Genomic DNA, 27,731 nt, shown 5'->3' with positions numbered 1-27,731 from the left:
CTGGGGCAAAATAACCATGCAAAACAAAAGAAATCAGTTATACTGGTCATAAACATTTTCTTAAGAAATAGCAGTTTTAAATGTTTCTTTGCTGATTAAACTAGAGACTGTTCCTCCCGTTCTCACTTTTGGATCACCGGAAAACTGGGAAAGGGGAGAGGGGAGGTATTCCATATCTGTGAAGCACACAGATAGTCACCAAAAACAATATTGTGTGTAATTGGATACTCCAATGTGGCATCTCCACCATAACAACGAAGAATCAGCCATAATAACAACAGTAATAAAAAAAAACAAACACACTCTACTGTGTTGAATTACATAAATTAGCGTAAACTCAGCTAGTTAGTGATAACATTTTTCTGTCTGTTATGACTATGCATCTCTTCATTGTTTTTCTCTGGTTTTGCTAACTTTGGCTTTCTGTACCTATGACCATTATATGCAAAGCATGTTAAGATGAAGAATAATTTGCACTAAACTACAAGGACCAACCTGCACCTTTTCAACACGATCACCTTCTAAGCATTTGAGAGCATCACAGAGATACTAAATGATGTAAGACCTTTTCAACTACTTCACTGTCATTTGAAAGTAGGAAAATGTTGATCTGCATTTGCTCTTCCAGAGTTTAGAAATACATCTATGTTTTGTAAAGCCAATGGTACCACTGTCAGATTTTTATTTCTTTAAATGTTACAGAGACATTGAGGTGCAACATGTACCATGAACTCAGACGGCATCAGCTGTTTTGATGGGTACATTGACGCTTTCAAGACAATTGAGCATCACATCACTAAGGAACTGAACACAGGCTGAAGGTGTTACAACAGCAACAGCTGTGGCGTACAGGAGGTGAGCCCCAGGCAGTGCAGTGCAGACCCACCACTTCACAACTTCCATTTTGTGTATGAGAAACTAATTTTAAAGAGCTGAAACTCCAATCCATTTATTTTTATTCTCTTTGTAGCACTTTTATCTGACACAACTAATATGCCTGATATGAGCCTCTGGCTATCGTTAATTAACCTGAAATGATGATGACATTTTTCATGGGTCACTAAGTGCCCTGCAGTACATGTGGTCTGGCCAGGTTACTCATATGACTGCCTAAAGATTGCATAACCAAAATGATGAAAATCTGAAGTGTCAGCATTCCCTGTGCTTAGATGAGCTGACAGCTCATAAAATGATTCCACCTGGAAATCATTTGAATTTTAGATGCAGTGCTTTGTAATGAATTCATACTGAAAATTTGGGAGTGAGAAACAGATTGTTCCAGTTCTGCTTTACCTCAGTGCTCTCTCCTTTTCATCTTCTACTATTTATTTGAGAATAAAAAAAAATACACTGAAACTGGACCTCACATTTTCACATTTGCTAACAAGAGAAATGTGGTATTTTTTAAGGTCTGGAAAAGTTCATTTGTTGCAAAACACGAACAGGATGTTCTGTTCTTCAATTAAACCACTCCTTTGCATCATTAAAGAACAATCATAAAGCCACAAAAACAAACGCTACGCTTTTGTCCTGTTGCTATTCTAAATAACTGATTACAAAGAGTCAGTAAAAGCACAAGGCACTTCACAGCCAGCAGAAGAATGTTTCAGTACAAGTGGATTAGGTTAGTCCCTTTTGTACATGTTAGATATTCACTGCCAGCTAGTGCTTAATATAATTGGAAAAGATTATCTTCTGCTTGTGATAGTAAGGTAAAATCTTAGTGGTATTTTGGATTCCAGCTTTCTGTTAAATTGTGTATATAGTGTATTTTAATCTTAGAAAAAGAGGCTGACTACTTACATTTTTTCTCAAGTTACGCTATGAAGAAATGCAATTTGCCTTTTAATAGAACTGTTAAGGACCCATTCTCTTCAGTTTACTACATGGATTTGTATGCTGCATACAAAATCTTATGAGTTTAATTGGAACAGACAGCATGACAGCATAATTTTATACAATTGTTTACAATTATTACAATCACAACTTCCACAGAGCTCTCGGTGATTTTTCAAGAGCATTTGCAAGCATAAAGTACATATTAGAAAAAAATAATAATTTTCTACAGCTGTTCAAAGTGGATTAAGGAAATCTATCAGCAGCAACACAGATATTTAGCAATGGGAAATATTTTGCCCGTCTGAGCATAACCGTAAAACTTTGTGACTTTATTTAATCTATCAATTTTAAACAGTATTGTATTATAGCTTGAATTAATGGTACATAAGGAAAGACAAACCTACAGGTTAGGACTGCATTCTTCGCTAAGAGGAATCCAAGATTAATTAGACAAGACTAAAGATTCTGCCCAAATCAGAGGAAAGCACGCCGTGCACATGAATCATACAATCATTGAAGTTGGAAAAGACCTCTCAGATTATCTAGTCCAACCATCACCACCATGCCCACTAAATCATGTACCTCAAGTCCACATCTGCATGCTTCTTAAACAATACCAGGGACAGTGACTCCGCTTCTCCCCTCAGCAGCCTGTCCCAATGCATCACCACTTTTTCTAAGAACAACTTTTTCCTTACATTCAGTCTGGAGCTCACCTAGCACAACAGGCCATTGCCTTAGTTGCTATTCACAGGACTTGAGCTTCTGACCCTTGACAGCTTTGTTGCTCTTCTCTGGACATGCTTCAAGGCTTCAATGTCTTTCTTATAGTGAGGCACCCAAAACGGAACACAGTACTTGAGGCACAGCCTCACCACTGCTGAGTACAGAGGGATGATAACCTCCCTGTTCTTGCTGAGATCACTATTTCTGATACAGGTGGTGGATGTCATTGGCCTTCCTGGCCACTGCTAGCCTATGTTCAGCTGACTGTCAATCAGCATCCCCAAATCATTTTTTGCCACATAGATTTCCAGCCACTCTATCGCAAGCCCGTAGTATTGCACAACAGGGTTGTTGTGATGAACCTGGACGCCTACCTGTGCGACCTGGTTTAGGGAACCTGCTTTGGCAGGGGGGTTGGTCTCGATGATCTCTAGAGGTCCCTTCCAACCCCCACAATTCTGCAATTCTGTGTGCAGGACCCAGCACTGAGCCTTGTTGAACCTTGGACAACTGAATCATAGAATTGCCTGGGATGAAAGGGACCACAAAGATCATCCAGTTTCAACCTCCTTGAATTGGACTCAATCAATCCAGCCTAACCAGATCTCTCTGTAGGGCCTTCCCACCCTCAGGCAGATTGACACTTTCTCCAAACTTGACATCATGTACTAACTTAGCAAGGAGGCACTTAACGCCCTCACGCAGATCATCAATAAAGATACCGAACAGAATAGGCCCCAGCACTGACCTTCTCTGACCAGTTACCAGCCGGATTTAACTCCATTCACCTTCACCCTCTGAGCCCAGCTACCCAAACAAGTATTTTGCCCAGCAAAGAATTCACCTGTCTAAGCCGTGAACTGCCTGCTTATCCAGGAGAATTCAGTGAAAGATAGAATCTAAGACATTGCTAAAGTCTAGGTAAACTGCATCAAGAGCCTTTCGCTCATCCACCAGACAGGTCACTTGATCACAGGAGGCGATCAGGTTGGCCGAGCAGGACCTTCCCTCCACTAACAACAGTTGTCTAGGCCAGATTCCATGGCCGTCCCACACACCCTGTGTGATTGCGCTCGAGATGATCCACCCCATAACCTTCACCAGTACTACGCTCAGGCTGACAAGTTTGTAGCACCCTGGATTCTCCCTTCAGGTGGGAGTCATGTTGACAAGCCTCCAGTCACCCGGGGCTTCTCCAATTGACCAGGACTACTGATAGATGATACTGAGGAATCCGCTAGATTCCTCGTGACAGTTCAGCTTGAGTAGCAGGTCATTCCTTCCTCCTGAATTATGTGATGTTTATTTTGCTTCCCATCTCTGTATTCTGGCTCAAGGACCTGAGTACCCTGAGGAAAACTGTTCTGACTATAAATAAGCAAAAAAGGCATTGAGTACCTCAGCCTCATTCTCGTCCTTAGTGGCAATAACGGATGGATGTTCTCCTCAGCCTTCCTTTTGCCTGCCCCAAAAGCAACAAACTTTTTTTCCAAGAAATTCAGTGAAATCTGAAGTTTTAGCAATGGAGAGAAGTAGTAAGAGAGGATCAAATGAAGACTGTGAGAGGTGGGGAAAAAAGCAAGTATGAGCGTAAGAAAAACCCATTGGAAAGGCATTTCCCTGTGAAAGACTGGAAAGGTCTTAGTGCACATAGTAAAATTCCTACTATTTGGTATGTCCTGTTCAGAATTCACTCATTTTCTAAGCCTAGCTATATCAAATATACTGGAGTATCACCAGCTCATCTTCCTTACTGCTAACTTAACAAGATTTTCAGTTTGAATAACTCTTTTGGTCAAAATTAGGGCTATTACTACATATAATGTACATAAAGCATATGCTCTATCAGATGATGCAGAAAAGGAGACTTACAAGGAGGATGAGAAAAATAAAGATTAGAAAGAACATTGCAAACATAAGGGAAATAAAAATGAATGTGTAACAAGACAATCATTAAAAAAAATCTCATTAGCGAAGTTTAAGCCACTAACAGAGAAGTTTATGAAAGACAGCAATTCAGTTGTTTTCCTGAAGCAATATTATGGTGATGCAAGCTCTTCAGCTTTATCATGCTTCTACGTAGGTACACTTCATATACTTTTGAAGCTAGTCTGAAGACCCAAGAGGTCCTTCTTGACCTTGAACTTTGTGCTTTTGGCATTAGATCTGTCACCCACTCAAAACAGATAAGATTAATGCAGTAAGAACAGAGGGGAGAAAACTGGGGCTGTGACTAAAACACATAAATGGTATTGAAGAAAGGGCCCATGACAGTTACTGTGTTGAGGATGGACAAAATTGCTTTTCTTCTTTAGGGAGAGGGGCAGGCAGATCATTACTTAGGCAAGCAGTTAGATTAATTGGCTTTTACCAAGCTCTGTGCTGCAACAGAATAACTGCTTCCCAAACCTGACCTAATTCATTTAGAATCTGCTTGAGTATTTTCTCACTGAAGCACATGACCAGCATAGTACATAGTGTGCTGCAAAAATAATACTGTGAAGTCACACAGTCCCATATCAAATAAAAAGATTTCTCATGAGCAAATTAAAACTTCATAAAACCTTGTTGCAGCACAACTTTTTTTTTTTTTTTTTTTTTTTTTTTTTTTTTTACTTTGGTACAGCATCTTACAATTCAGCACCCAGCATCAAACCATCTGGGCATCAACGTAGCCTCTACAGTGACTTCCCATAAAAATTCTCGCTACTCGCCTTTTCACATGCCTCACAGAAAGGGTTGTGGAGATCTGCACTGCATCGCATTTGTAAGAGCTGCACTCAAGAATAGTCACAAGGTACACATTAAAATTAGGGACAGATTCTAAATACATTCCGCAGAGCTGCTGAGGGCAGCTGTTTCTTCACAGCCCTGCAGACATCTAAGGATTCCCAGTAACAGCACCTTTCCCTGTGACAGCCAAGTGCAGCAAAGGGAATCAGACACAAACAGTTACCATGTCACCTATCAGTTACCTTCCTGTCCACAATCAATTATGCAGTTAAATATCTGTTCTCAAGTACCCTAACCAGTTATCAAATTATCCAAACCAAAGAATGCAGTACAAATACAATTTACAATACAGAAGAAGAAAACACCCAGACCCTAATGGTAACTGTAAGAGTTTTACTCAGCCATCCACTTAGGTGTTTCAAAGGCACTAAAGAGTTCATTTTCGCAGAGCTTAAGTATTATTTCAAAAGAACCATTTAAGGTATACGGGATCCTAAATAGCACTGAACGCATTTGCTGCCTTTTGAGTAAGAGATTTTGCATTCTTACACAGCAGAGGCTTTTTTTTCTTTTTTTATACATTCAGATAAGGGTGCAGCTCCTACCACCTAAGGCTCGAGAGATTTATGGATAATAATGGGAGCGCATAATAAACGAGCACATTTAGATGTACACCAAACACAATCTGCATCAGTCAATCTAACTGCTGGACAACTGATACAAGTATACACATAAATGTAAAACAAAATAAAATTCTTCAGCCAGTCAGGCTGCTTCTTCAATAAACACTTAATGCATTTCATAGCCTTGGACTGACATGGATAATGTATTACTTTTCTCTTTGACCAAAGGATACTACCGAATTTATTTTTTAAGCCAGTGAATCTGTTAAAGCAGAAAGGAACAGTCATCCTACTGCACTGCTAGCAATAAAAATGTAGCAACCTCATCAATCATTTTGTGTTAGAGGAACAATATTGTGGCAACGTCAGGTTCTGCACACATCCCGCTTTGCTCACAAAACAACTGCATCTTATCTGCACATCAATTGTTGTTCTGAGTACAGGCTGCTTTTTTCCCAGTCACATCACTTATTGTGACAATGAGGGTATGAGGGTTTTTTTTTTGCATCTTTTTCTGTTATAAATACCAGTCTGTACAAATGACAACAATACAAATTCCGTGTATGCCTTTTTCGTGAATAAGAGACCAAAAAAAAAAGAACCATAGCATTCCATATTTGAACTTGACAACTTTATGCTGTTCTTTTTCAGTCCTTATCAATCAAAACCACTGAAGTAAAAAATAAGCCTAAAGAAGAACTCTGGACTGTATTCATCTTTGTAAACCCATATTAAAAGCCTCTCGATTCTTGGGAAAAAGCATTTTGAACAACACATGCAGCAGAGACAAGCAGACAGTTGTTTAGTCACCCTATGGTCAAAGCATCCATCCCACGTTGATCAAAGCAGATGCATCTAATTTTTCTTTCTCTTCTATCTTTCTATGGCCAGCAATTTAAGACGCTCAGAAAAGTCTTTCTTAGAAACCCAGAGTCCTGCTTTTGCAAGCCTGACCCTGAATCCAGACCTGAGTGCAGGACAGCATCAGCAACAGGGCTCCCGAGGGCTGAACCTGCACCTGCTCACATCCACCACTCAGAGTGGCTTCCCATCCTCTCCTCCAGTCCTTCCATCCCTACCCTAAGCTCTCTTAAACAATTAAATCCCACAAAATTCAGTTTAAAATTTAGCAGTTATCTGGTATTCCCCTTGATTTGTTTTCATCTTTTCTGAGCCAAGCTTCTCCTCCCCAAATATTTATCCACACCTACTCCATATATTACAATCTTCTGGTAAGGGTACTTGCATAAAGAATAAAAGGAGATATGCTTAGAGTAGGAATTCACGATGACTGTCTATCTCTTATTTTTCCTACTTCTCTGTTATCTCTTAGGTAACGCCTAAGTACGTTTTACTGCTTTTTCAACTTCACTATCACACTTGGAAATATTATTTCCTTTGCTGCTGCTCTTTCTTCCGCTTAGACACAGACCATCTGCCATCCTGCTCACCAAACTACTTGTCAGCTTTAATATCTGTAGGCACTGAAGGATATTCTAGCATGAATTATTTTCATATTTTTCTTCCCAAAGTTTGGTTTAAAAGATAGCACTGTATTGTAATGAGAAACTATGAAGAAGCAGCAAAAGCCCATAGCAGATGGCACAAAAGACACGTACCATAAATTTTCTGTGTACTTTCTACCACTCATTACAAGTTTACTCAAATCCTCTTTTGCCAATCAACTTCAAATGGTTTTCAGCATTAAGATATTAAGCAAAAGATCTCAAATTATCCAAATTTGATTTTCTCCCCAAAGCTGATTTGTTTATGCTAATATGTAAAACACACAGGTTGCTCCACTGAAAAATGTGCAGATGATCTACAGACTAATCCAACTACAGAATCCTTGGAGTAAGTCTAATGAAGCAGTGGTAAGGACTGCAGCTCTAGCAGGCAACTTGACAGCTGATGAAAAACAGTGTTATCCAAAGCAATGCACACTGAAAGCACAAGCTGCACCATTTTTCCTAATGTCAACACTTCTATACTTGATCTGAAAGATCAAGACGGAAAAAGTTCTGTAGCCCAGCCGTTCTGAACCATTTGATCCAGGAATGAAAAGAAGGGAAGATCAAGCCTCTTCCTATACCTGCAGACCATTTTACATTTCACTAATTCTCACACTGAGGCTTAAATTATTCTCACTTCCAGGACAAACTCAATTAGGAAGTTGTAAAACACAGCATTCTTTTTAGTTTTCTTATTTTGGATATGCAAAAGCTCGTTTAATTTAATTTCAGCAAATAGCTTGTACGACAAACGATTTGACAATATATTAGAAAAAAAAACACAAAACAACAAACAAAACAACCGCGAAAGACCAGCCAGTCACCAGAATTATGTGTTTAAATCTTGTCCACATTGTCTGACATTAATCACGGTTTGATTTGAAGAACTTATGGATCTTTTCCAAAGAAAATGATTCTATAAATCTTGACAACCCTGGGGAGGAATATCAGAATATCAGGACACCAAGTAGTACACAAGAATGAGAGTAGTTAGCTACTAAGAACCTGCCAAGTTTTAGGAAAAAAAACCCTTTAATTTCAGAAGTACATTAATGAGCACTAATGACCCAAGAAGCAGGTTGCCATTATTGTGTCATTCAATTTAGAATTGACACATACCTGAAGTATCTTAAATGTATCTTACATTAAAATTGAAGCAAGGTCTAGCTCTAGCAAAGATCTTTTTAAATTATTTTCCTCTTTTTTTTTTTTTCCCCCCCTTTTCTTTGTTTCCATTGATGGCAACAGTTAAGAGGTGAAAAAGGAAAAAAATACTGAAGTTTTTACCATTTTTTGTGCTAAATTCTGCAGTGAAGGTCATGATGCTGCCAGTTGGGCTAAACCTCTGGACTTGAGGGTTTTCCCCATCCGTGTCCCTGCCCCAGATCTGCCCCAGTTGATACTGAATAATTTCCCTCCAGCATGAAACAGCCAGACAGAACAGCTATAACTCTGAGTCTGCCTCGGTCTGATCTGTCGAAACTTCTTAGCAAAAAGAGCCTCTAAATGTCACATTATAACAATTATTTTTTAAATTATTCTACTGTATGCTAATTAACCTCTGATGAAGTAGGAAATTACATTTCTCCCATTACATACAAAGGGAACTTAGAGGGATTTCAAGTCAGAGAACCGTACGGTGGTACTAAAAACTACCATGAAGAATCTATGCAGCTTTCCCAACATCTTCTAGAAAAAAAGGCTTCTCACTGATGCAGGGTTGAGCAATCTACAAGTCCCAGAGAAAGAAGAGGACTTCTCCGAATGTACCTTTCAAAGGCAGACAGTTTACAAAACATAATCAAACTGAAATGCATTTTCACAAGCTCCACAAGCTCCATAACTTCCCCACACAGATGCTCTTCTACATTTAAAACTATTGCATTTGTTGGTAGTTGAGAAAATGTCAGAGTCCTTATCACAAATGGGCCCAACCTGTTCCTCTGCTTACAAATCTGCATAGTAACATCGTCACTTAGTCAAAGAAATGGCAGCTATCAATCTCTGTGAATGTGCCATGAATCCTATTTTTTTAGTTAAGAGCAGGAAAACTGTTCTCTATTAAAACAAATTCAATAGCAAATACTGGCTTATACACAGAGTTCAGGAGCTGAAAGTTGTCCTACTTGTGCAATGTTTTAATACGCCTTGCTGCTAATGGTTTTTCTTTTTTTTTTTTTTTTTCCACGTGGCATTCCCTTTTGTCTTTTAAGACTACATCCTGGAAACAGAATACAGATTATTGTTGTAGTACTGTACAGAAGTCCTGCTACGCTCAGCAATACAGGCACTCAACCTGAATTACTGATGACTGCAAATTTCATAGCTCTAAGGAACAAAACATGGATGAGACTGATACTAGGTCTGCTCGGCTAATTTTGTTTACCCTCAGTGGAAACATACCATGTCAAAATAGCATTGATTTTTCAGAGAATATCTGTCATTGCTCATTTACTAGCTTGCTGTCTGTCATATTGTCTCTGCTGTCTATTCAATAAACAGTTATTTCCTTGTTTAGTGTGAACAGAGAATAAACTGAGCAATCAAGGTCTGACAGGACATACCAGTAGAGCTGACATGGGCTATATCATGTACTTCCAGCTTATGTCTGTTGCCACATGAAAGTCAGTTCACACTGCTGCAATGGACTATAAGCTATAATACAGATAGACTCCTCCTTACGTTAGCGTTATTCCATTTTTGACGATCCTTTGATAACAAAAATGACTTCACATGTTTGATCCGTAACAAGTTTTTACGTTGGTCATTCTGAAAGCAATGCTTCCCACCTACTTGCAAGGAAAAAACAACAGATACAAAGAGCACGATGAAACTATTTAATAAAGCTACTTTTCAAATACAAAATGTTTTCTCCACATGGTCACCACCGCTGGCTATGTATTTTTACCAGTGAAGAACTAAAGCATGCATACTGCACTTGTAGAAATTTGCATGGCTGAGCGGAAAGGGGCTTGCCTTCAAGATTGTTTTCACCACTGCTGAAATGCACCACCCACTGCCTCACTGTGCTCACATCCACTGTTTGGTCCCCATAAACCTTAAATGTGTTCCAGTGAACATCAATGGGTTTTGTTTTTTCTGTATGGAAGAATTCTATTCCACACCTTTGCTTCATATGCACTTGTACGTCAGATGCTATTCCGTCAGACTGCCCCTCTGCTGCCATCTGTCACACAGAAACAAAATGGAACAGAAAGATGGTGGGAAGGTTCAGCCTCTACTCCCATACTGCCAACAACCACCTCTGATGCCATGGGCCAATTTAATGAAATAGAAGGCACTACTTTTGGAGCAGGCCTCATCTTCTCTTACAAACCCACATAGGAGCCTTTGTGGCTCTGAGTTTGAGGATTTAAATTCCTCCTTTAAAAGTGAACTGCTAAGGTCAGCCTCCACCAAATGCTCCTACTTAACAGCTTAAATCCTCCCTACTTCAGAAGAACACGATCTGTCAGTGAAGTAGATTGTGTACAGAACAGAACAGCATCAGATACACAGAGTAGAAGCTTGGTCCCAGACTGTCACCTTACCAAACCCATTCGGCCAGCCAACCTGGACTCATGTAAAATCTGAGGCTGAGAGCAGCTGCATATGATTACTTCCATCACTAAGCTTCAAGACCATTTTTATTTGCCAGACCAATCGAGTTCCACATCAGAAAGGAATGGTAGGAGGCCTGCCTCAATGCAACCATGGGGACCTGACTTCAGCTCATAGCAGCAGCTGGCAGTTGACACAGAATATTGCACTATAACCCCTACCATCAATTGCAGAAACTTGCTAAGCAGACTCAACCCGAACAAAAATGTAATTTAACCGGCCATCTGTTTTTAAGTCTTCCAGCAACATTTACAAGATTACTATGGAATGGAACACGCGGATTCACAACACACAAAATTCTAGATAATGCTAAATGGCATATTCTGACCACAAAAAGAAAAACAACAGCTAATTAACTTTGCCTTAAATGCATTATCACATATTCCTCCCACCTTGCGTCTTAAGATATTCAATACTATTATACCGGATTTAAACAGTTTATCTGGCTTGTGTTCCAATGGCTAGAAAATAAATACTGATTTTCTGACAATGGTAATATTTCATTGGTATGTAGCTTTTTCATTTGGAGTTGTTTAGACATCAATATATACAACTTAAGTTTCACATCTCCCTTCTGAAGCAAGTCATTGTTTCTTAGAAGCATAAAGAATAAAGAAAAAATATCTTAAAGCTTTTAAAGCATTTAAGCCTTTGTTTACTGAACTCTGAACTAAATCTAACCAAAAAGGTTGCTTAAAACTTGGAGGGTAAACTCATAGAGACAGCAAATTAATATGACATTAATAGAAGATAAGCTTCCAACAGGAACTAAACCAAACTGGAATACTTCAAGCCTTCACATTAACAACAACATATGAAACCCAAAGTTAATAACATACATATATGTATTGGTTACTGTTAATCTCCACATCCACAGGAGCGTCCTAAAAATGCCACTGCTTGCTCCATGGCTGCACTGTGGTTCAGATGCAGCCAGAGCCACTCGGAGGGAACTTCTCTGCCAGCAGAAGCAGACAGATTAATACGCTAGGGCTGCTCCACTGCATAGCAAACGTCTTTTTAGAAGGACTTACTAAGTCAAGAGAATAAAATTTGGCACATCGTCTATCAAGGAAATTGCAAGCTTTCTGAGGTAAAGCAAATAATTTTTTCAATTAAACACAATTCATTCAGATGCTTCAAATACGTTTTGCATCTTTTCAGTGCATTAAAGCAAAATCATCTTGTGCCATCTCTAGGGTAGGATGGTACTATAAAAATACGTGTTTAAACATATCGCAGATTTTAGGTTTAACAGTTCATCACTAGAAACAGTTGAGAAACCATAAAAAAACCTTAACCTTTTTCTTCCAGAAAAGGAAACAAAACAAGACATTGACCCACTCAGATCTCTATGGTGTGATTTAGGCATTCATCTGGAAGAGAGGAAAATCAGGTCATACTGAGCAAGGACTTGAACATGAATTTTGCCTGTAACAGGTAAATATGCCATTCTCTCCTAACTTGGGATCCCCTTTTCTGTACAAAACCAGAACTTTTTTTTCCCCTAAGCTTGAAAAAGCTTTCCCTGTAAAAGTACTGTTGTGGCACAGAGAAAGCCTCGATACCGCAAATGCAATCTTTCTTCAGATAAAATTCTATTTTATTAAATAAATAAATAAAAGCATAAAGAAAAAACTAACAACAACAACAACAAAAATTAAATTTAGACATTGCCTTTCACAAACAACCCACGCAGTGGATATTTTCTCCTGATAAGCGTCAGGTATTACCTCTTTCTGTATCTTCAGAGATAACTGGAGTCAGCTCCCTAAATAAGAAAATGGAATATGGGCATATGTTCAGTGTAAAAGCACAGAGACAATTTGGACATGAAGCTGGAAATTATATATTTTAAATTCCACTATGTGGCAAAAATAAAACAGACACATAAGGAAGAAAGAGAAGCCAAAATAAGATGGAACAGACTGCACATGAGAAGCAGTTTGTGACCTTGACATTCACCTGAAAGACAGGGTTGGAACAAACAGCGAAAACCAAACTTTGGTCTCTAAGAGGGGAGAGCAGGCCACTGGCAGGAACCATGTGGGAGGAATTACAGCACAGGCACAGGGCAAATGCTGAGTAGGGATAGAGATTACTGGAGAGCAAAGAGTCACTAACAAACGCAATTCAGATGCTGAAGGGAAAAAGCTCCTTAACCAGGGAAGGATGTAAAGTAGATATGTGGACACTCTCAGCAACTTTGCTGATGATACGAAGTTGGGAGGATTGGCTGACACGCCTGAAGGCTGTGTTGCCATTCAGCGAGACCTGGACAGGCTGGAGAGCTGGGCAGTAAGAAACCGGATGAGGCTCAACAAAAGCAAGTGTAGAGTCTTGCATCTGGGGAGGAGTAATTGCATGCACCAATACAGGCTGGGGGATGAGCTGCTGGAGAGGAGCTCTGCAGACAGGGATCTGGGCATCCTGGTAGACGACGGATTGGCCATGAGCCAGCAGTGTGCCCTCATGGCCAAAAAGGCCAATGGCACTCTGGGGTGCATTAAAAAGAGCGTGTCCAGCAGGTCGAGGGAGGTGATCCTCCCCCTCTACTCTGCCCTGGTAAAGCCTCATCTGGAGTACTGCGTCCAGTTCTGGGCTCCCCAGTACAAAAAAGACAGGGATCTCTTGGAAAGAGTCCAGCAGAGGGCCACAAAAATGGTGAGGGGCCTGGAGCATCTCTCCTATGAAGAAAGGCTGAATGAACTGGGTCTATTTAGCCTTGAGAAAAGACGACTCAGAGGGGACCTGATCCAGGTTTATAAATATCTGAGGTGTGGGAGCCTTAGTGGTGAGGCCAGTCTCTTCTCAGTGGTACGTGGAGACAGGACAAGGGGAAACGGACATAAGCTGCAGCACAGGAAGTTCCGCACGAATGTGCGCAAGAACTTCTTTACGGTGATGGAGCACTGGAACAGGCTGCCCAGGGGGGTTGTGGAGTCTCCTTCTCTGGAGATGTTCAAGTCTCGCCTGGACGCCCACCTGTGTGACCTGGTTTAGGGAACCTGCTTTGGCAGGGGAGGTTGGTCTCAATTATCTCTAGAGGTCCCTTCCAACCCCTACAATTCTGTGATTCTGTGATGTCATCATGAAAGGTAAGAGGAAAGAATAAAAATGAAGAAACTATATAGTAAAAAACAAAACAAATAGGACAAGAAAGAGAGAATATTCTTAAATAACAGAAACTTGTTGTACATCAAATCTTCTCTTTTTTATGATAACCCAATTGAGACGCCAAAATAGGAGTAAGGGGAAGGAGAGGCAAACAAGAACAATGGTCGGAATTACTATACTATACAACATCAAATGAACAACAGCATGTAGATTTCAGCTAGCATGTTCAGTTGGTCAATGGTTCAGCACCAGACCATTCAGAGCTAGACTGTCAAAGGTGATATTCAGGCTGTTTATAGAAGTAACAAGAAAAACTTTCTGTTTACCAGGCCTCTTAATTTGTGACTGATGATGGCAGCAAACAATCAGACTCCTTTTTTCCCCCACAGCAAAAAGGCAGTTGCACCAAGAGCAGACTCACAAGCCTGTAAGCGCAAAGCTCTGGGAAGAGGTTGGAAAGAAACAAATCCCCCACTCCAAGCAGCCCACCAAGAGCTGCCTTTTCTAATCTGCTCTTTCCTTCCCTCTGAGGACAATACGGGTATCTTCTTGTCTTTAAAAAATCGTTTTCATGATCAAGATTACCACTGAAAATGACTGTAGGAACACATCTTCATGGTTGACAATTTCAAACCCTTAATGGTCAACAGAAAAAAAACTATAATGTAACAGGAGTCAGACATGGAAGTCAGAATAAGACGATGGAACCTCAAAGGATTAATTAATAAAACATTTAGCAGCTTTAGTGAAACTGAGATTTTAATGAGATTTTAACCTTCTTGATCTTTCTGATTCATGGAAAAATAGCTTCATAAACTTCTGGTTTTGCACAGTAAAACAGTACCCAGAACAGCTGTTGTCTGTCCTTTGTTGTCAAAAATGACAGCTACGAAAGGCCTCAGAAAATGAGCCTGAAAATGCCTTCACGAAGCTGAGAAATATCTTTCTTCACAAAAGAAAGATAACTACCTAAATGGGGTAATCAAACTCATAATAATGTTGACCCCTAATGTACTCAGCAAGATTACCGTCATCCTGGAAAGAGACATATATACACTCTACCCCCAAAGCATCAAGTATTCACAGCAAGGCAGAGCACTTACTGCATTAATATTGCATGATACACTTACTTCAAGTTTTCTTTAATGAGCGGAGATTGTTCAAATAAGCTGTCTGAATGCTGATAGAAGCTTTAAGAGGAGTGCAAAGTCTAACATAATAATAACTGCCTTAATGAACACCTTTGCAGCACAGTACAGATGTAAAGCAAATAGTAAAGTTCAGTTAGGAGCATGGAGAATCTTACAAGATATGTTTTGGTGTGGGAAGTTTATCTGGAAACTCAACCCAAATACTTTGAGATGCTGAAGTTCTTAGATATAAGCCCCTTAATGCTTTTAATCTCAAGGTGATAAGCATGTGTTGGATTGTTCAGTCTGTAAGAATCAGGGTAGACTTCATCTTCCTGACACTTATTACTTACACCTATGCAATACAACTAAACCTATGGTCAGGCCAGTGTATCAGCCATCCAACAACTTTGTGATTTATCTGCACACTCACTGTTGCTTTCTTTTCTAGAATCCCTTTAACACAGAACCACTAATAAGGAAAGTCAGAACACTTAGTTCAAAGTTAGATTTTATACAAATGGAAGTATTCAAAGGCATGTGAGTGGTTGTCAGTGAGAAAAATGCATCTCTGTTCTCCATGAGTTCTTACTATCTTCTGCAAGAGGACATCTTTACGCAATCTATACTATCTTAATCGAACCTGAAGATTTATCATCAGAAACAGGTCTAAAGCAATGAAATAAAATGAAATGGCAAAAAGCTATTTGGACAGTCAAATAGCTAATTTACAAAAAGGGAACCTGAGGAAACGAACATTTTTCGTTGAAATCACTGACACGTTTTATGCAATAATCCATCCTGAGATTGATTATTCACAACGAATCACCTTTGTTCATACTTGTCTCCCTAAGAGGTATGGTTGTTGCACTGCTGAATTTTTGCCTTACAAGGCCTGCAAAACTGATTTGACAAGCTAAACTATTGACTGTCCTGTCCATACAGGCAAAATCAGAGGTGTCTGTTTGAGATGATCAGAGATCGACACTGAAAGGAACATCCTGCTGGTATGAAGAGCATGCAAGTCAGAAAAACTAGCTGCTCAGACCAATGTGCTAAATAGGATGGTTCTAGAACATCCCAGAACACGCACTTCACGCTATATATATACTTACGGTTGTTCAGACATGGGACAGCCAAGAGCTGATTTAGGAAACCATAGCATGTTTGTAAGAAAAGCAGGCAGGAGAAGCTGATGGCTTGAAGTCTTGTCACTTCAGAAGGTGCTTGTTTAGTGACTGTGCCTTGCCGCCTTCTCCTTCACGCACCAAGATGAACCCAGCGCTCGCGGAGGAGCAGGCTTGCCAGTGGGAGAGCACGATTCACAGCTCTGTCCTTTATATAAGAACATAACCTCTATTCACAGCCATCTGCTGGGACTGTTGTATAACAAGCCATAATCTACCGTTGCTGCCATCACATGGTAAATTTCCTTAAAATACACATGTGAGAAGCGCTACACAAAGATCTAGAAATTCTTTAACTAGATGCAAGTCCCAGATATCACAGATGAATGGTAACTTGGGAAAGGCAGCCTTTAAGTTTCTCTACATGGGGAGCCTGTAATTTCCTTCCTGATTTCTATAATCTGCGTCATACAGGAAAATACACTGATTAAAACTTCTTGTGGACTCTGATTTGCAATGCTCAGCATCTCAATTTGGGATTTACTCTGAGATCAAATAATAGAAGTTTTCAATTTCATTATCAGCATTTCACATAGAAGCGTTTTTTTGAAGTAATAGTAGGCAATTGCTACTAGGAAACTACTGCCAGTAGTACGAAAATAATTCTGAGGTTTTTTTCCCCACTGTCAGTTATATTTCATCTACCTGATACCGTCACTTCTTCACAGATTTCTACTGACATGCAGTCTTTACAAGTTAAGAACAGAACACCCATGGTGTAAAAGGTGCGCCAAAAATAGTCATACTTCAACTACGACTACTTAAAAAAAAAAGTTTTTGAAAATAATTTTGAGTAATCAGATGCTAATACATTCTTGCCTTCCAAGAAGAGAGAAGAACAGAGAATGAAGAACTGATGTTCCTCTAAAACTAATAAAAGGATTCTAGTAAAATTCAGACTTTTTTTACTTCTCCAAACAAACCTGTGTGATTTCTTATTTTTATGTTATTGAACAAAGCTATAAATTTAGCAACGGCTGACAACTCTTCTAAAACTAAATTACGAAACTGAAAGCCAACGTAACCCCCTTGAATCTTTTTAGACAAGACATCCAGGGGAAGAACATAAAAAACAGATTTTAAAAATCTGTTCTGTAGTAGCAATAGTAAAATCCCTACAAAACATTCCTACTGCACATTCTGCATACCACTGTTTATACATTTGTAGAAATGAATATTAATTCTAGCTGTTTCTTATGCATTTTAAATTGGGTTTTGGAGATGGTGTGAAAATTACACTCTCAAAACTGATCATGATTTTGAGCACGCATTGTGTGCTCACTGAAACAGCAGCAAACTTGTGATTTCACTTTCTCTTTTGGGCTTCAACTTTTTGATGTGCTCTGACAAAGAACATCTTTGTGATTCCATCAATTAATGGCAAATTATTTTACTAATGTTGAGTCAATCTTGCACCTATATTTTGAGCATTTCAGTCTTTTCTGCAGAATAAAACTTACGCTCTTACTTCAAAACAAAAAAATGAACAAACAAAAAACAAGAAAAAAAACCCAAAACTATTTGCACACAAAAAAATTTTACAGTGTCAACAGAACTCACTAAATTAAAAAACCCTTCCTCTACAGTGTGTATTCTGAGGTCTCTACCCACATTTGACCAAAGAGGTGGAGAGGCATGTGTCTGCTTTCTCAGGGATGTCTTTTCTTTCGGAATTCACCTTCCTCAGGTTTCAAGTTTCCCAGACCTCATTACAATATGATGCATCTTTTCTTGTCTACAGAAAAACCCATTAAAACTTCTGAAGTGATTCAAGTCTCTCTTCCCCTTTATTGCTATTTCTATAACAACAATTCCTTCCTTTCAGTTTTTAATGCATCAATTCTAATTATGGTTATTTGTGATGTATTTAAACCAGTGGAATTCTGTCTCTATTTAATTTTAAAAATAAACAATTGTTAAAAGAAACATCTTGCTAACTTGATGGGCACTAAAAGATCTTAATCAAACCTTTCACTGCCATGGACTTCACCCAATCATTGCTGCCACACATCTTAAAATCTGATTTTACAAGGCAAAAAAAATCACCTTTTGATTATTTGTCTTGGGAAAAGATTAATATTCCTAAGTAACAATGATTTTTATAGTGAACATGCAGTTGATGTCACTCTTCACTTTGATTGGTATAAGTGTGTAAAACTATTGCTATTAGAAAGGAAAGTTGGCCTGCAGCTGCTTGGTCTGTATGATTTATTTTTTATTTTTTAACCACAAAGCACTTTTAACAGATGACAACTCTTCTAGAGTAAGTATTGCAGAAGGCCTTAAAAACCCTCCATTTAATTTTTATTTTATTTTATTTTATTTTTTGAGACAAAGCTAAGACAGAACTCAGGTATAGATACATATTTCAGAAAAAAACCTCTAAGATTAAAGAAGCTGAATGATTAATCTGTTTTAGGATGACTAAATATGTAAAGGAGGACTCCACAGTATTTAGATATCCGCCTCTGTCAAGGCAGTCCTCACATCGTCCTTCGATTGTCTTCCACTCCTTACTGCTCCTACCTACCTTCAAATGCTTTCTAAGACAAAAATTTTACTGACTCCTATGTCTTCCAGAAATCAAAAAAGGAAGAAAAACATTTGAGAAGAATATTGACAAAAATCACAAACATTACGTAAAGTTGACACCCTGTTCAGGTTCTTAAAAAAAAAAAACAAAACAAACAGGCTCAGAAGTTTCACTTATTTTATCCAAACAACTTGAAAAGATAAAGAATTTCTTCGAATATTTTACAGACATCCTCTATTTAGTAAAAGTTCATTTGAAGACTGCTTTCATGGTGTCCAGTGCAGTAGTTGAGCAGAACCACAAAGCTAGATCTGCTCAAAGCAGGAGACTGAGCCTCCTGAGTTCTGCTGAGAATTCGAGACTTCTCTTTCAAATTAAATTATCCTATTATCTTACAAATATAAAACCGGAGGGAAGAAAGGCGCCTAAAATTAGACTGAAACACACAGCTTCAAGACTAACATAACCACTACAGCTTCTGGCAATGAACCTCTTCCTAAAGCTGAGTCTGTGCTCACAGAAAGCTTCTCAAGTGGGATTACCCAGGGCAGTGGGCTGGCACAGTGCTGAAACCATAGACGCACATGTAAGCTCTAAAACTTCCCATTTAGACATGACCCAGGAGTTCTAAACCAGGGTAGGCAGAAAAAAAATGCATTTCTATCAATAAAAAACAGTCACTAGGACTTGGGAGGAGTAAAGTGAGGAGTGTTCATGTCTTGAGGCCTTGAAGACACTCCTAGGGAAACAGATTCATTTTTAACTACCTAGAGGTTTTTTTACTTATAGCCACAGAGTCTTACAGGAGAAGGTTTTTGATCCTTTAGTACATAAAGAAGTAATCTAAGGACAAATATCTGCACGCTCCAGACATACAGCTTGCAGGTTTGTCTTTGATGAGATAAAAAAAAAAAAAAAACAACTTTATTTGTGCCATGTTGGCACAGGTTAGTCTATAATATGACCACAAGCTAAAGCTAAGTATATAGGAACAAGACTCCTGACATTAGAAAATCTGGACAGACAAACCCAAAGCATAATGTGATTCTGCTGGTGGAAAAAATTATCAGTATAGAAAGAGGGTGCACATTTTAACAAAAAACATAAAAAAAAAACACATTTGGATCTGGCTGGATCCAGACAAAAATTTTGTCTGGAATCTGAATTCCTCAAAGAAGGGAGTACACAAAAACTGTTTTTAGTGACCCGCTCACGCCAGTTTAAAGTTGTTAAAATAATGAAGTCTAATCAAACTGCAGAAGGAATTAAATGATGAGGTTGACTGCAGTACCAGAAGCATGGCTTAAAAACCTTTTAGTTTTCCATCCTACTTTCCTATTTCTAGAAAATAATGCATTTACTTTGAAAAACAACAGGATGGGATTCCTCTTCATTGATGCTTTTAAGGTCAAATGGGAAAACTCAAGTGTTATTATTTCTCATAAAAAATTAATACTGCACATTATAAAACTGAAATACATTTTCCTTTGCATGGCAAAGAAGCTTTTGAAACTGTTAGGGATAAATTACTTGTGAAGTGAGTTCAACAGAATTTGGTGGAAAAAAAAATCTACCACCAAATAATGCCTATATGACAAATTGCTTTCTTGATTGCTTTCCTCTACACTTTGGAACAGATGCGAAGAGAAGCTAAAGCTGCAGAGGTTACATTTCGCCTCAATGTAAAAATTAATTAAATGGAATATCTGCAGCCTAGGTACAACTTACCTTTCAAGACTCCTTGGGCCAGGCAGCTCTACTCCAGAACACTATAAAGCATAGTATGTGAGTACATTTGTACAATTTAGGCTGCATAGAAGTTTCCAATCCTACAGATAAACACAGGACTACACATGCCTGAAGAATGACTTGTATGTAAAAGTTATACAAAAGCTTCATTTATAATGTTGAAAATCTAAGTGGTAACCATCGCCATGAACCACATGTGTAAGAGGAGTTAGCTCAAATGGAGAAAGCTGAAGCAATATTTCAAATATACTCCTTTCATTTCAGCACGTGAGTGCTATCTCACGTTAGCCCTTCCTCCATACATGAGGGAGGAGAAGAGTAGATAATAATTAATAGGCTTGTATTGCCCTGTGTTACGGAGGCTGACGGCTTCCCTCCTCGTGACAGTGACTTTGAGCATGAGTTGTGCTGTCATGTAACAGGCAGCCCTTTTCCCTTTTTGGCAACATCATTCATTTTTTTAGGCTTCTTGCTGCTCCCATGCCCTAAGGAGGTTTCACACATGTTCCAAGATTAACCAATATATTTTGCTTTTATATGTAAATTCAATTAATTTTTGCTCTTTCACTTTCAGAAAAACTAGCTAACAGCAGAGAAATTAAATGAAGTGAAAGAGCAAACAGCATCTGTGATGTTTCCCATGACTGAAGGTCCACTAGAAGGTCTTGCACTTGCCATGTTTTGGCATTGCTGCCTTTCCATCTTACATCTCATTTCTTATCAGTTTGATCCTAACTTTGACCTGAAAATAGGTAGCAGGTGGCAGATATGACTGCAAGAAGGTTCGTACTCCTCCCTGAATCACTGAAATTGCTTAGTGAACTCTGAAACCATCAGTGATTTCAAGAGGTTTCCCAACAAAAGCATCTTAAATATAGCAGCTGTTCATGCTAACTAGGCAAAATGCACATGATACAGCATATAATCCATATAAACTGTTACATGAATTGAACCTTATCTGTGCAGTACAGTGAAGATGTGCCTAAGATAGCCATTAAGTGAGGTAAGAAGCTGTGTTTGACTTGGTATTGAAAGGAAAGCACTGCAGAGCCATATCACATTGTGCAAATACAGACAGAAGTCACACAGAACAAGGTAGGTTTGTCTTAGAAGGCTGTTACAAAAATACACTGTTGAGCAGATAAATATTATAATGATAAATTTGATTTGATAGTTATTTTCTGAGTGTGGCTCAGATTTACTTCCCATTTAGTAACAAATGAATGTTCTGAAAACTTAACTTGCACTATCACAGGCAAGGAAAGGTTAAAAACATATAGCTTCAACCTTCCATACATTCAATCTTCAGAGAAGATAATTAATATCACATGTACCATGGGAGTTTAGGAAACTACTACTACTACAACAAAAAAACAAAACCCCAGGTAATACCTACAAGACTTGTGAGCTAGACTTGCTTATAAAACTTGGCTGACACCAGTGTTGGCTTTGTGCTGTCCCAACACAAGAGCACTCATTTAAGTGTCCAGCTTTTGGAACTGAGCCTTGTGTTTGAAGAAAGTTTGCTTTCGGAAGCCACCTCTCAATTCAGCATTTAGCATCCTTTAGCAGTTATCCTCCTGATCTGAACAAACATTCAACTGCAAAACTAGATTTTTGTGAATCAACACCAGAGCCTTTGGAAATGTTCGTGTTGCACATGACTGCCAAAAGAGTGTCAACTGCATTTTACAGTCTTCAGATTACGCAAACTGTAATTATTACTGATACTGAAAACTAATTTTCAATGAGATATTACTTTCTTCTCACTAGAAGAGAGATAAATACTTGACTGATTTAACTCTTGAATAGAATACTGATGTTATCACTGTCCAGCCGCAATGGAAAATGAGTAAAATCTGTCCTTCACAAGAGTTATGCATAGAACAAGTACAGATGCGTATACATACCAACACTCTGAACACAGAAATGGGGCTGAGCTGCAATTTTTTCTCTTTTGAATGAAAATGAGGATTAAATACAAGGTACATTTCAAAACCGACTTGGAAAATACCTAACTCACATTTACCTTCTTTATTTTGGCAGAAGAGAACTTATTGGCCCATAGGAGCATTCAGACCTATGTCAGCATAGTCAAGGTCTCCTGTTCTTAGAGAACCTTAATAATGTATTTCTAAATATAACTTTAATGAATAAAACTAAAAAATAAAAAAAGGGCATTTCAGTAGAATTTTAGCTTCATACTGGGCAGAAACAGGTAGCTGAATAATTTTACGATTTTATGGAAACACAGAAATGAAACGGACTGTCGCCCATGTTAAGACAAACAAATTTGTGCAACTAGAAGAATGCTGCAAATAAAAAACAAAAGTACTACCAGCGGCATGCAAATCCTGCAGTGTTTTTGGCCTTGTTAGACGCATCTTAATACAGGGGTCTTTTTCTGGGCTTTGTGTATCACCTAAATAAATTGTAGTGAAATACTATACACCTCTGCCCTTGAGAGAATATCAGCAAAGTCCATGGTTAAAAACAGTCAGGTAGGTACCACTAAGTCCCTTCACTTGTTCAGTTTCCTTTCCCCTACTTTTGGGATGCAAAGTACTTTTTGCTTGAGTATATACAACCGCTATGTTTACACATTCACACAAGACTTGGCAGAGACAAATATCTGCCTATTCATTATAGACTCTGCACTTCACAGTTAAAGGTCAAGCAAAAGGAAAAGCAAAACCAGATGCAAAGCCAACTATAATGGGAGCTATATAACACACAGAAGTACAAAACAACAGGTATCTTTGGCAACAGGCTTTCACATAAAAAAGAACAAGAAAATAAAGAGAAAGCACAAAAAAGACTTAGAAAAACAAGCATTGTTCTTCAAAAAGCACAGACAAAACAATCCAAATGACATTTTAAAGTGTACCCCAAAAGCAGAAGACTTAAATGCATTACAGTTTCTAGAAATAAGAATAAAAATGACACATTGGATATGACCCTTTGCAGTATGTCACTTCACCTGAAAAATTAATACGAATTGTGTTCATCAATAAATGGATTTTCTTCCAAAAATTTTTATCTCGGCTAATATTTTTTTCACATATTTTTAACAGTCAATAGAATTTATGAAGTGGGAGAGAGGAGCAGAACATACGCACAGGTGTTCTAGCACAAACTTACAGGTGATAGAAAGTTCTGCTCCACATTAATAACTGAAAGCAGCACATCTTTACTCTGTAAACACAGAGCAAGGTCACTCATATAATGAAAAATATGGTTTTGTGTAAACTGAAGGAAAAGTAATAAATAATAAAAAAGATACTGTGTAGATATTATTATCTCTGAGGTTCTGGACAACAAGCATTTCTCCCCTTCTTTGAGGGGACCACTCCGCAGACTGAACACTCCGCAGACTGTTTTTATATCATGTAGTTTTACTTGTTCAAGTCAAAAGTGGAGAACCATGAATATTCTGGCTTCAAAAAGGAATAGCACTAATCCAAATCTTAAGGAATCAAGTTTCCTAATGGCCTGTTCTGCTGCAGTGCAACGTGCTTTATTAGCACAGAGACTGGGGGATGTGTTCTTCTGTTTCAATCAACAAACGCAATACAAATCCCTACATGCACCTACAAAGGTCCATAATACATTTTTGTGACAATAGGCAAAGGGTCATCTCGCGTGGCAAGAACAGCCTCCAGAACAGAATAAATATGTAAGAAAAACATTTGACGTACTTGGATCTGACAAGATTGAGTCGGTTTTCGGCAAAAATTGGTCACAGCGGACTCCTTGGTAGCCCTCTTTGCACCTGAGAAAAAGGGGATAAATGACAAACATACGCATGCGATAGTAAAAGGTTAATTTCAAGGCAGAAAATCAACTGAATTTTTCCCTGTCAGTGCTGTGAGGGACGTGCATATTTAGAGTTATTTGAATTATTATAGAAGCAAGTTTCTGAAACAGACAAGGACTACACAAAATAATCATTATTTTAAGGATTTCCCCGCAATTATTTCTGGTTATTGTAGAAACTATCAAAAGAAATGTCAGTTAAGTGCAACTCTTCTTTTAAATATTAAATTAAACATCAGTTAAACAGCAAAAGAATAATCTTCACTCAAATAGACATTCACAGATAAAATAAACTCATTAGATGAAACAAAGCTTTATAAAATTTCTGTACTGCGCAAAGCCATGAGATTTGCAACGCGTTCATCTTTGGATGTTTGAATAAGTAGTGAACTCTTATCCAGCCATTTATTTTAAGACAAATTCCAACTGTATTTAAAAGATAATATGTTCAGGCTTGAAAGGCAATATCAGGCATTGCTCCTAAGTGAACTTTCTTAGATATCCACAGAAATACATTTCAAATTGTATAAACCAGAATATCCCACTGTCTTAATAAAATCTAATTTGCTTTGACTAGAATTCTAATACCATTATTTATCTTGAATTCTTACTTTAAAAAACTCCATTTAATGCATTTGGGCTGTTCTTAGAACAACCCCTTTCATTTCAAATAAGCATAATGAAATCAGGCCTTTATTTATTCACTAAGCAGTTTCACAAAGAAAAGTGATGGACAGTTTAATTATAAACGATAGCAACAGGGACTCCGTATCTCACCAAGTTCCTGAGCATCACCCAAACAATATGCTCAAATCAGAATCAGTATCTTCATTAGGATTGACAACTGTAACTCGAATTCTGTGATAATGTCAGGAACAGAAGTTATCTATTCCTTCACCTTTCTACTCAGTCTTCCTCTGAAAGTCGCCTTTTAAATGCTTTTCGGTTAATAAATTAATACCTTTAAGAGCATCTTTACCATAATTGATACAGGGATTAGAAAGCGTATTTGTGAAGAAATCTATAAACTATAACAATTCCCATCAGACCCAACAACCTACACTAAGAGGAAGATTTAAAAATATTGATATTACGTCAAATCTTGCTTTTAGCCTTTTTCCCTTAAAAAGGGAAAGGCTTTTTTTGCTTTCTTCCCAGTGGTACTTCAGAGATCAGTTTTTCATTGGTAATTATTTATCTGTAAAACAGACTGTAAAAAACAAATTCAGATCCTATGGCAGTGGTCACAATTTACCACTCAAGGAAAAAATGCTCTGAAGATTTTTTTTTGTCCTTTTTATTTTCCATGCAATATATTCAATTAAAAGATGTCCATTAGTCAAAAAACTCAATTGAGTCTCATAAACTCAGACACCACTGCATGCACTTCTTTGCATCCAATTATGAAATACCTGACCTCACATGGAACAGAAACTCATCGTCACATTCTTGTGGAGGTTTGGTAGTGCTCATTTCCAAGCTAAAGAACAGCATTCAAGGGTGGCGATATTCTTTTCTTTGCGCTAGCATTTTCTATTAACATTTTAACAGACATTTGTGCCAGTCCCACTTACCACCCTATTCAGACTTACAACCAAACTGTTGGTTTGCAAGTCATACAGATCATTCATCACCTAGTCCAATGCAGCATTCACAGAGCAGTAACCACCTGCAGGAGCTGAACTTAACACATATTAGCATGATGCACACTACCAGGCAGGGCAATGCTGAACAATGCTATCAGTACCCTTGTACCAGCAGGATTAGCCCTTTCATTCTCCTCCAATAGTCATCAGGGCCAGCAGAGACAGGAGTCTACTGCCTTCCTTCCATATTATTCCACACCTTTTATAACAACCTTTGCTATCTCATTTCACAGCTGAGTAAGAGTCTGTACCATTTATTCCAGCTACCAGTCAGCCCTGGTTAATTAATTGCTCATGCCAGAGTTGAAGGAGAAGAGTTTGCTGCCAGGGCATGCAACAAACTCCATGTCACTATTCCAATCCTACCAACTGTCAGGGGCCAAACATCAGTCTTTTACTTCAGGAAAATATTTGTTCTATCTGGCACGTTGGGCTTTGAATATTCTCATTTCCACTGAATGCTGTTTTTAAGAGTTTCTCAGTTGCAAATACTACAGATGCATATAAAGTTGATGGCCTTGAAAATGGCATGGTATAAGACCCCTCTAACTGGTAAAGTATTGCCCAGGTGTAGGATCAAGTTAGATGTACTTCTATGGCTTTCACTTCCTAACTTCGTAAGAGCAGCGGGTTGGAACAGAATGTATCACAGTCTTCTCATCGTACACCTCCTGCCTTGTAAAACTCAGCATCTCTGGAACCCGACTGTGCACTGCTGCTACTATGCTATGCAGTGTGGAAATAATAATGGTGCTGTGTTTCTTCTCTTAAAAATGAATTGGCTGTCTCATCAAACTATTATTTCTACCTCGACTATATCCTACATACACTGTTGCTACTTCAGTGTGAAACTGAAGCATATGGTAATCAACTGGTTGACTGACTTGGATGAGTCTAAAGTAGCATTTTCACTTACCTGTACACTTGGATGAACATGCCAAAACAAGCATTTATTTTTGTTGTTTTCAAAATTGAATACAGAGGTGGCTGATAAGGAATAAATAAGATACTTTAATATAAAAATGTAATGCTACACTAAGCAAACTACTACAGCCATACTTGTGTTTTAAACAATGTTTCAATAAAAATAAAAACTAAGTTCCCTAACTTCATTATCAAATGATTTTTGAAATCTGTAAGACAACAACAAGTACTAAGAATAACTGCTTTGTCAACATCACAAATTTCATATCTTTGTAAAGCAGTTTTGTGAAATTGAAGCCTTTTAAAATATACATTTGATAGTTATAACGTTGAAATACAATAAAAGCTGATGTTGTGGCAAAACCCTACTCACGGCACAGGGTAAGTCAACATGCTGTTAATTGGCATCACACCTCTGAAGGAAAAACAAACAAAAAAACCCCAAAACAACAAAACAAAGAAAACCCCTCTTACAACTATACTGCAATTACATGCTTTTTGTCACACTCATAAGTATATAGGAAAGTCCAACCGAAGTCATTAAACACTGCCACACAGTGCAAATCATTGCATTTA

General features: G+C 38.2%; 1 protein-coding gene across 1 annotated transcript in view; it reads right to left on the bottom strand.

Moving 5' to 3' along the window:
• The window catches only part of NRG3 (neuregulin 3), a 424,154-nt gene that overhangs the window by 74,672 nt on the left and 321,751 nt on the right, over window positions 1–27,731 (bottom strand). Inside the window, exon 3 of the mRNA XM_042863123.1 lies at window positions 24,468–24,541. Within this exon, the coding sequence (XP_042719057.1) occupies window positions 24,468–24,541 (74 nt within the window). The remainder of the gene's footprint in view (window positions 1–24,467; window positions 24,542–27,731) is intronic.

Source organism: Lagopus leucura, unplaced genomic scaffold (assembly GCF_019238085.1).
Source record: "Lagopus leucura isolate 7727_CA_CO unplaced genomic scaffold, USGS_WTPT01 Super-Scaffold_739, whole genome shotgun sequence".
Classification (NCBI taxonomy): domain Eukaryota; kingdom Metazoa; phylum Chordata; class Aves; order Galliformes; family Phasianidae; genus Lagopus; species Lagopus leucura.
This window is presented reverse-complemented; position numbering and strand designations above follow the sequence as displayed.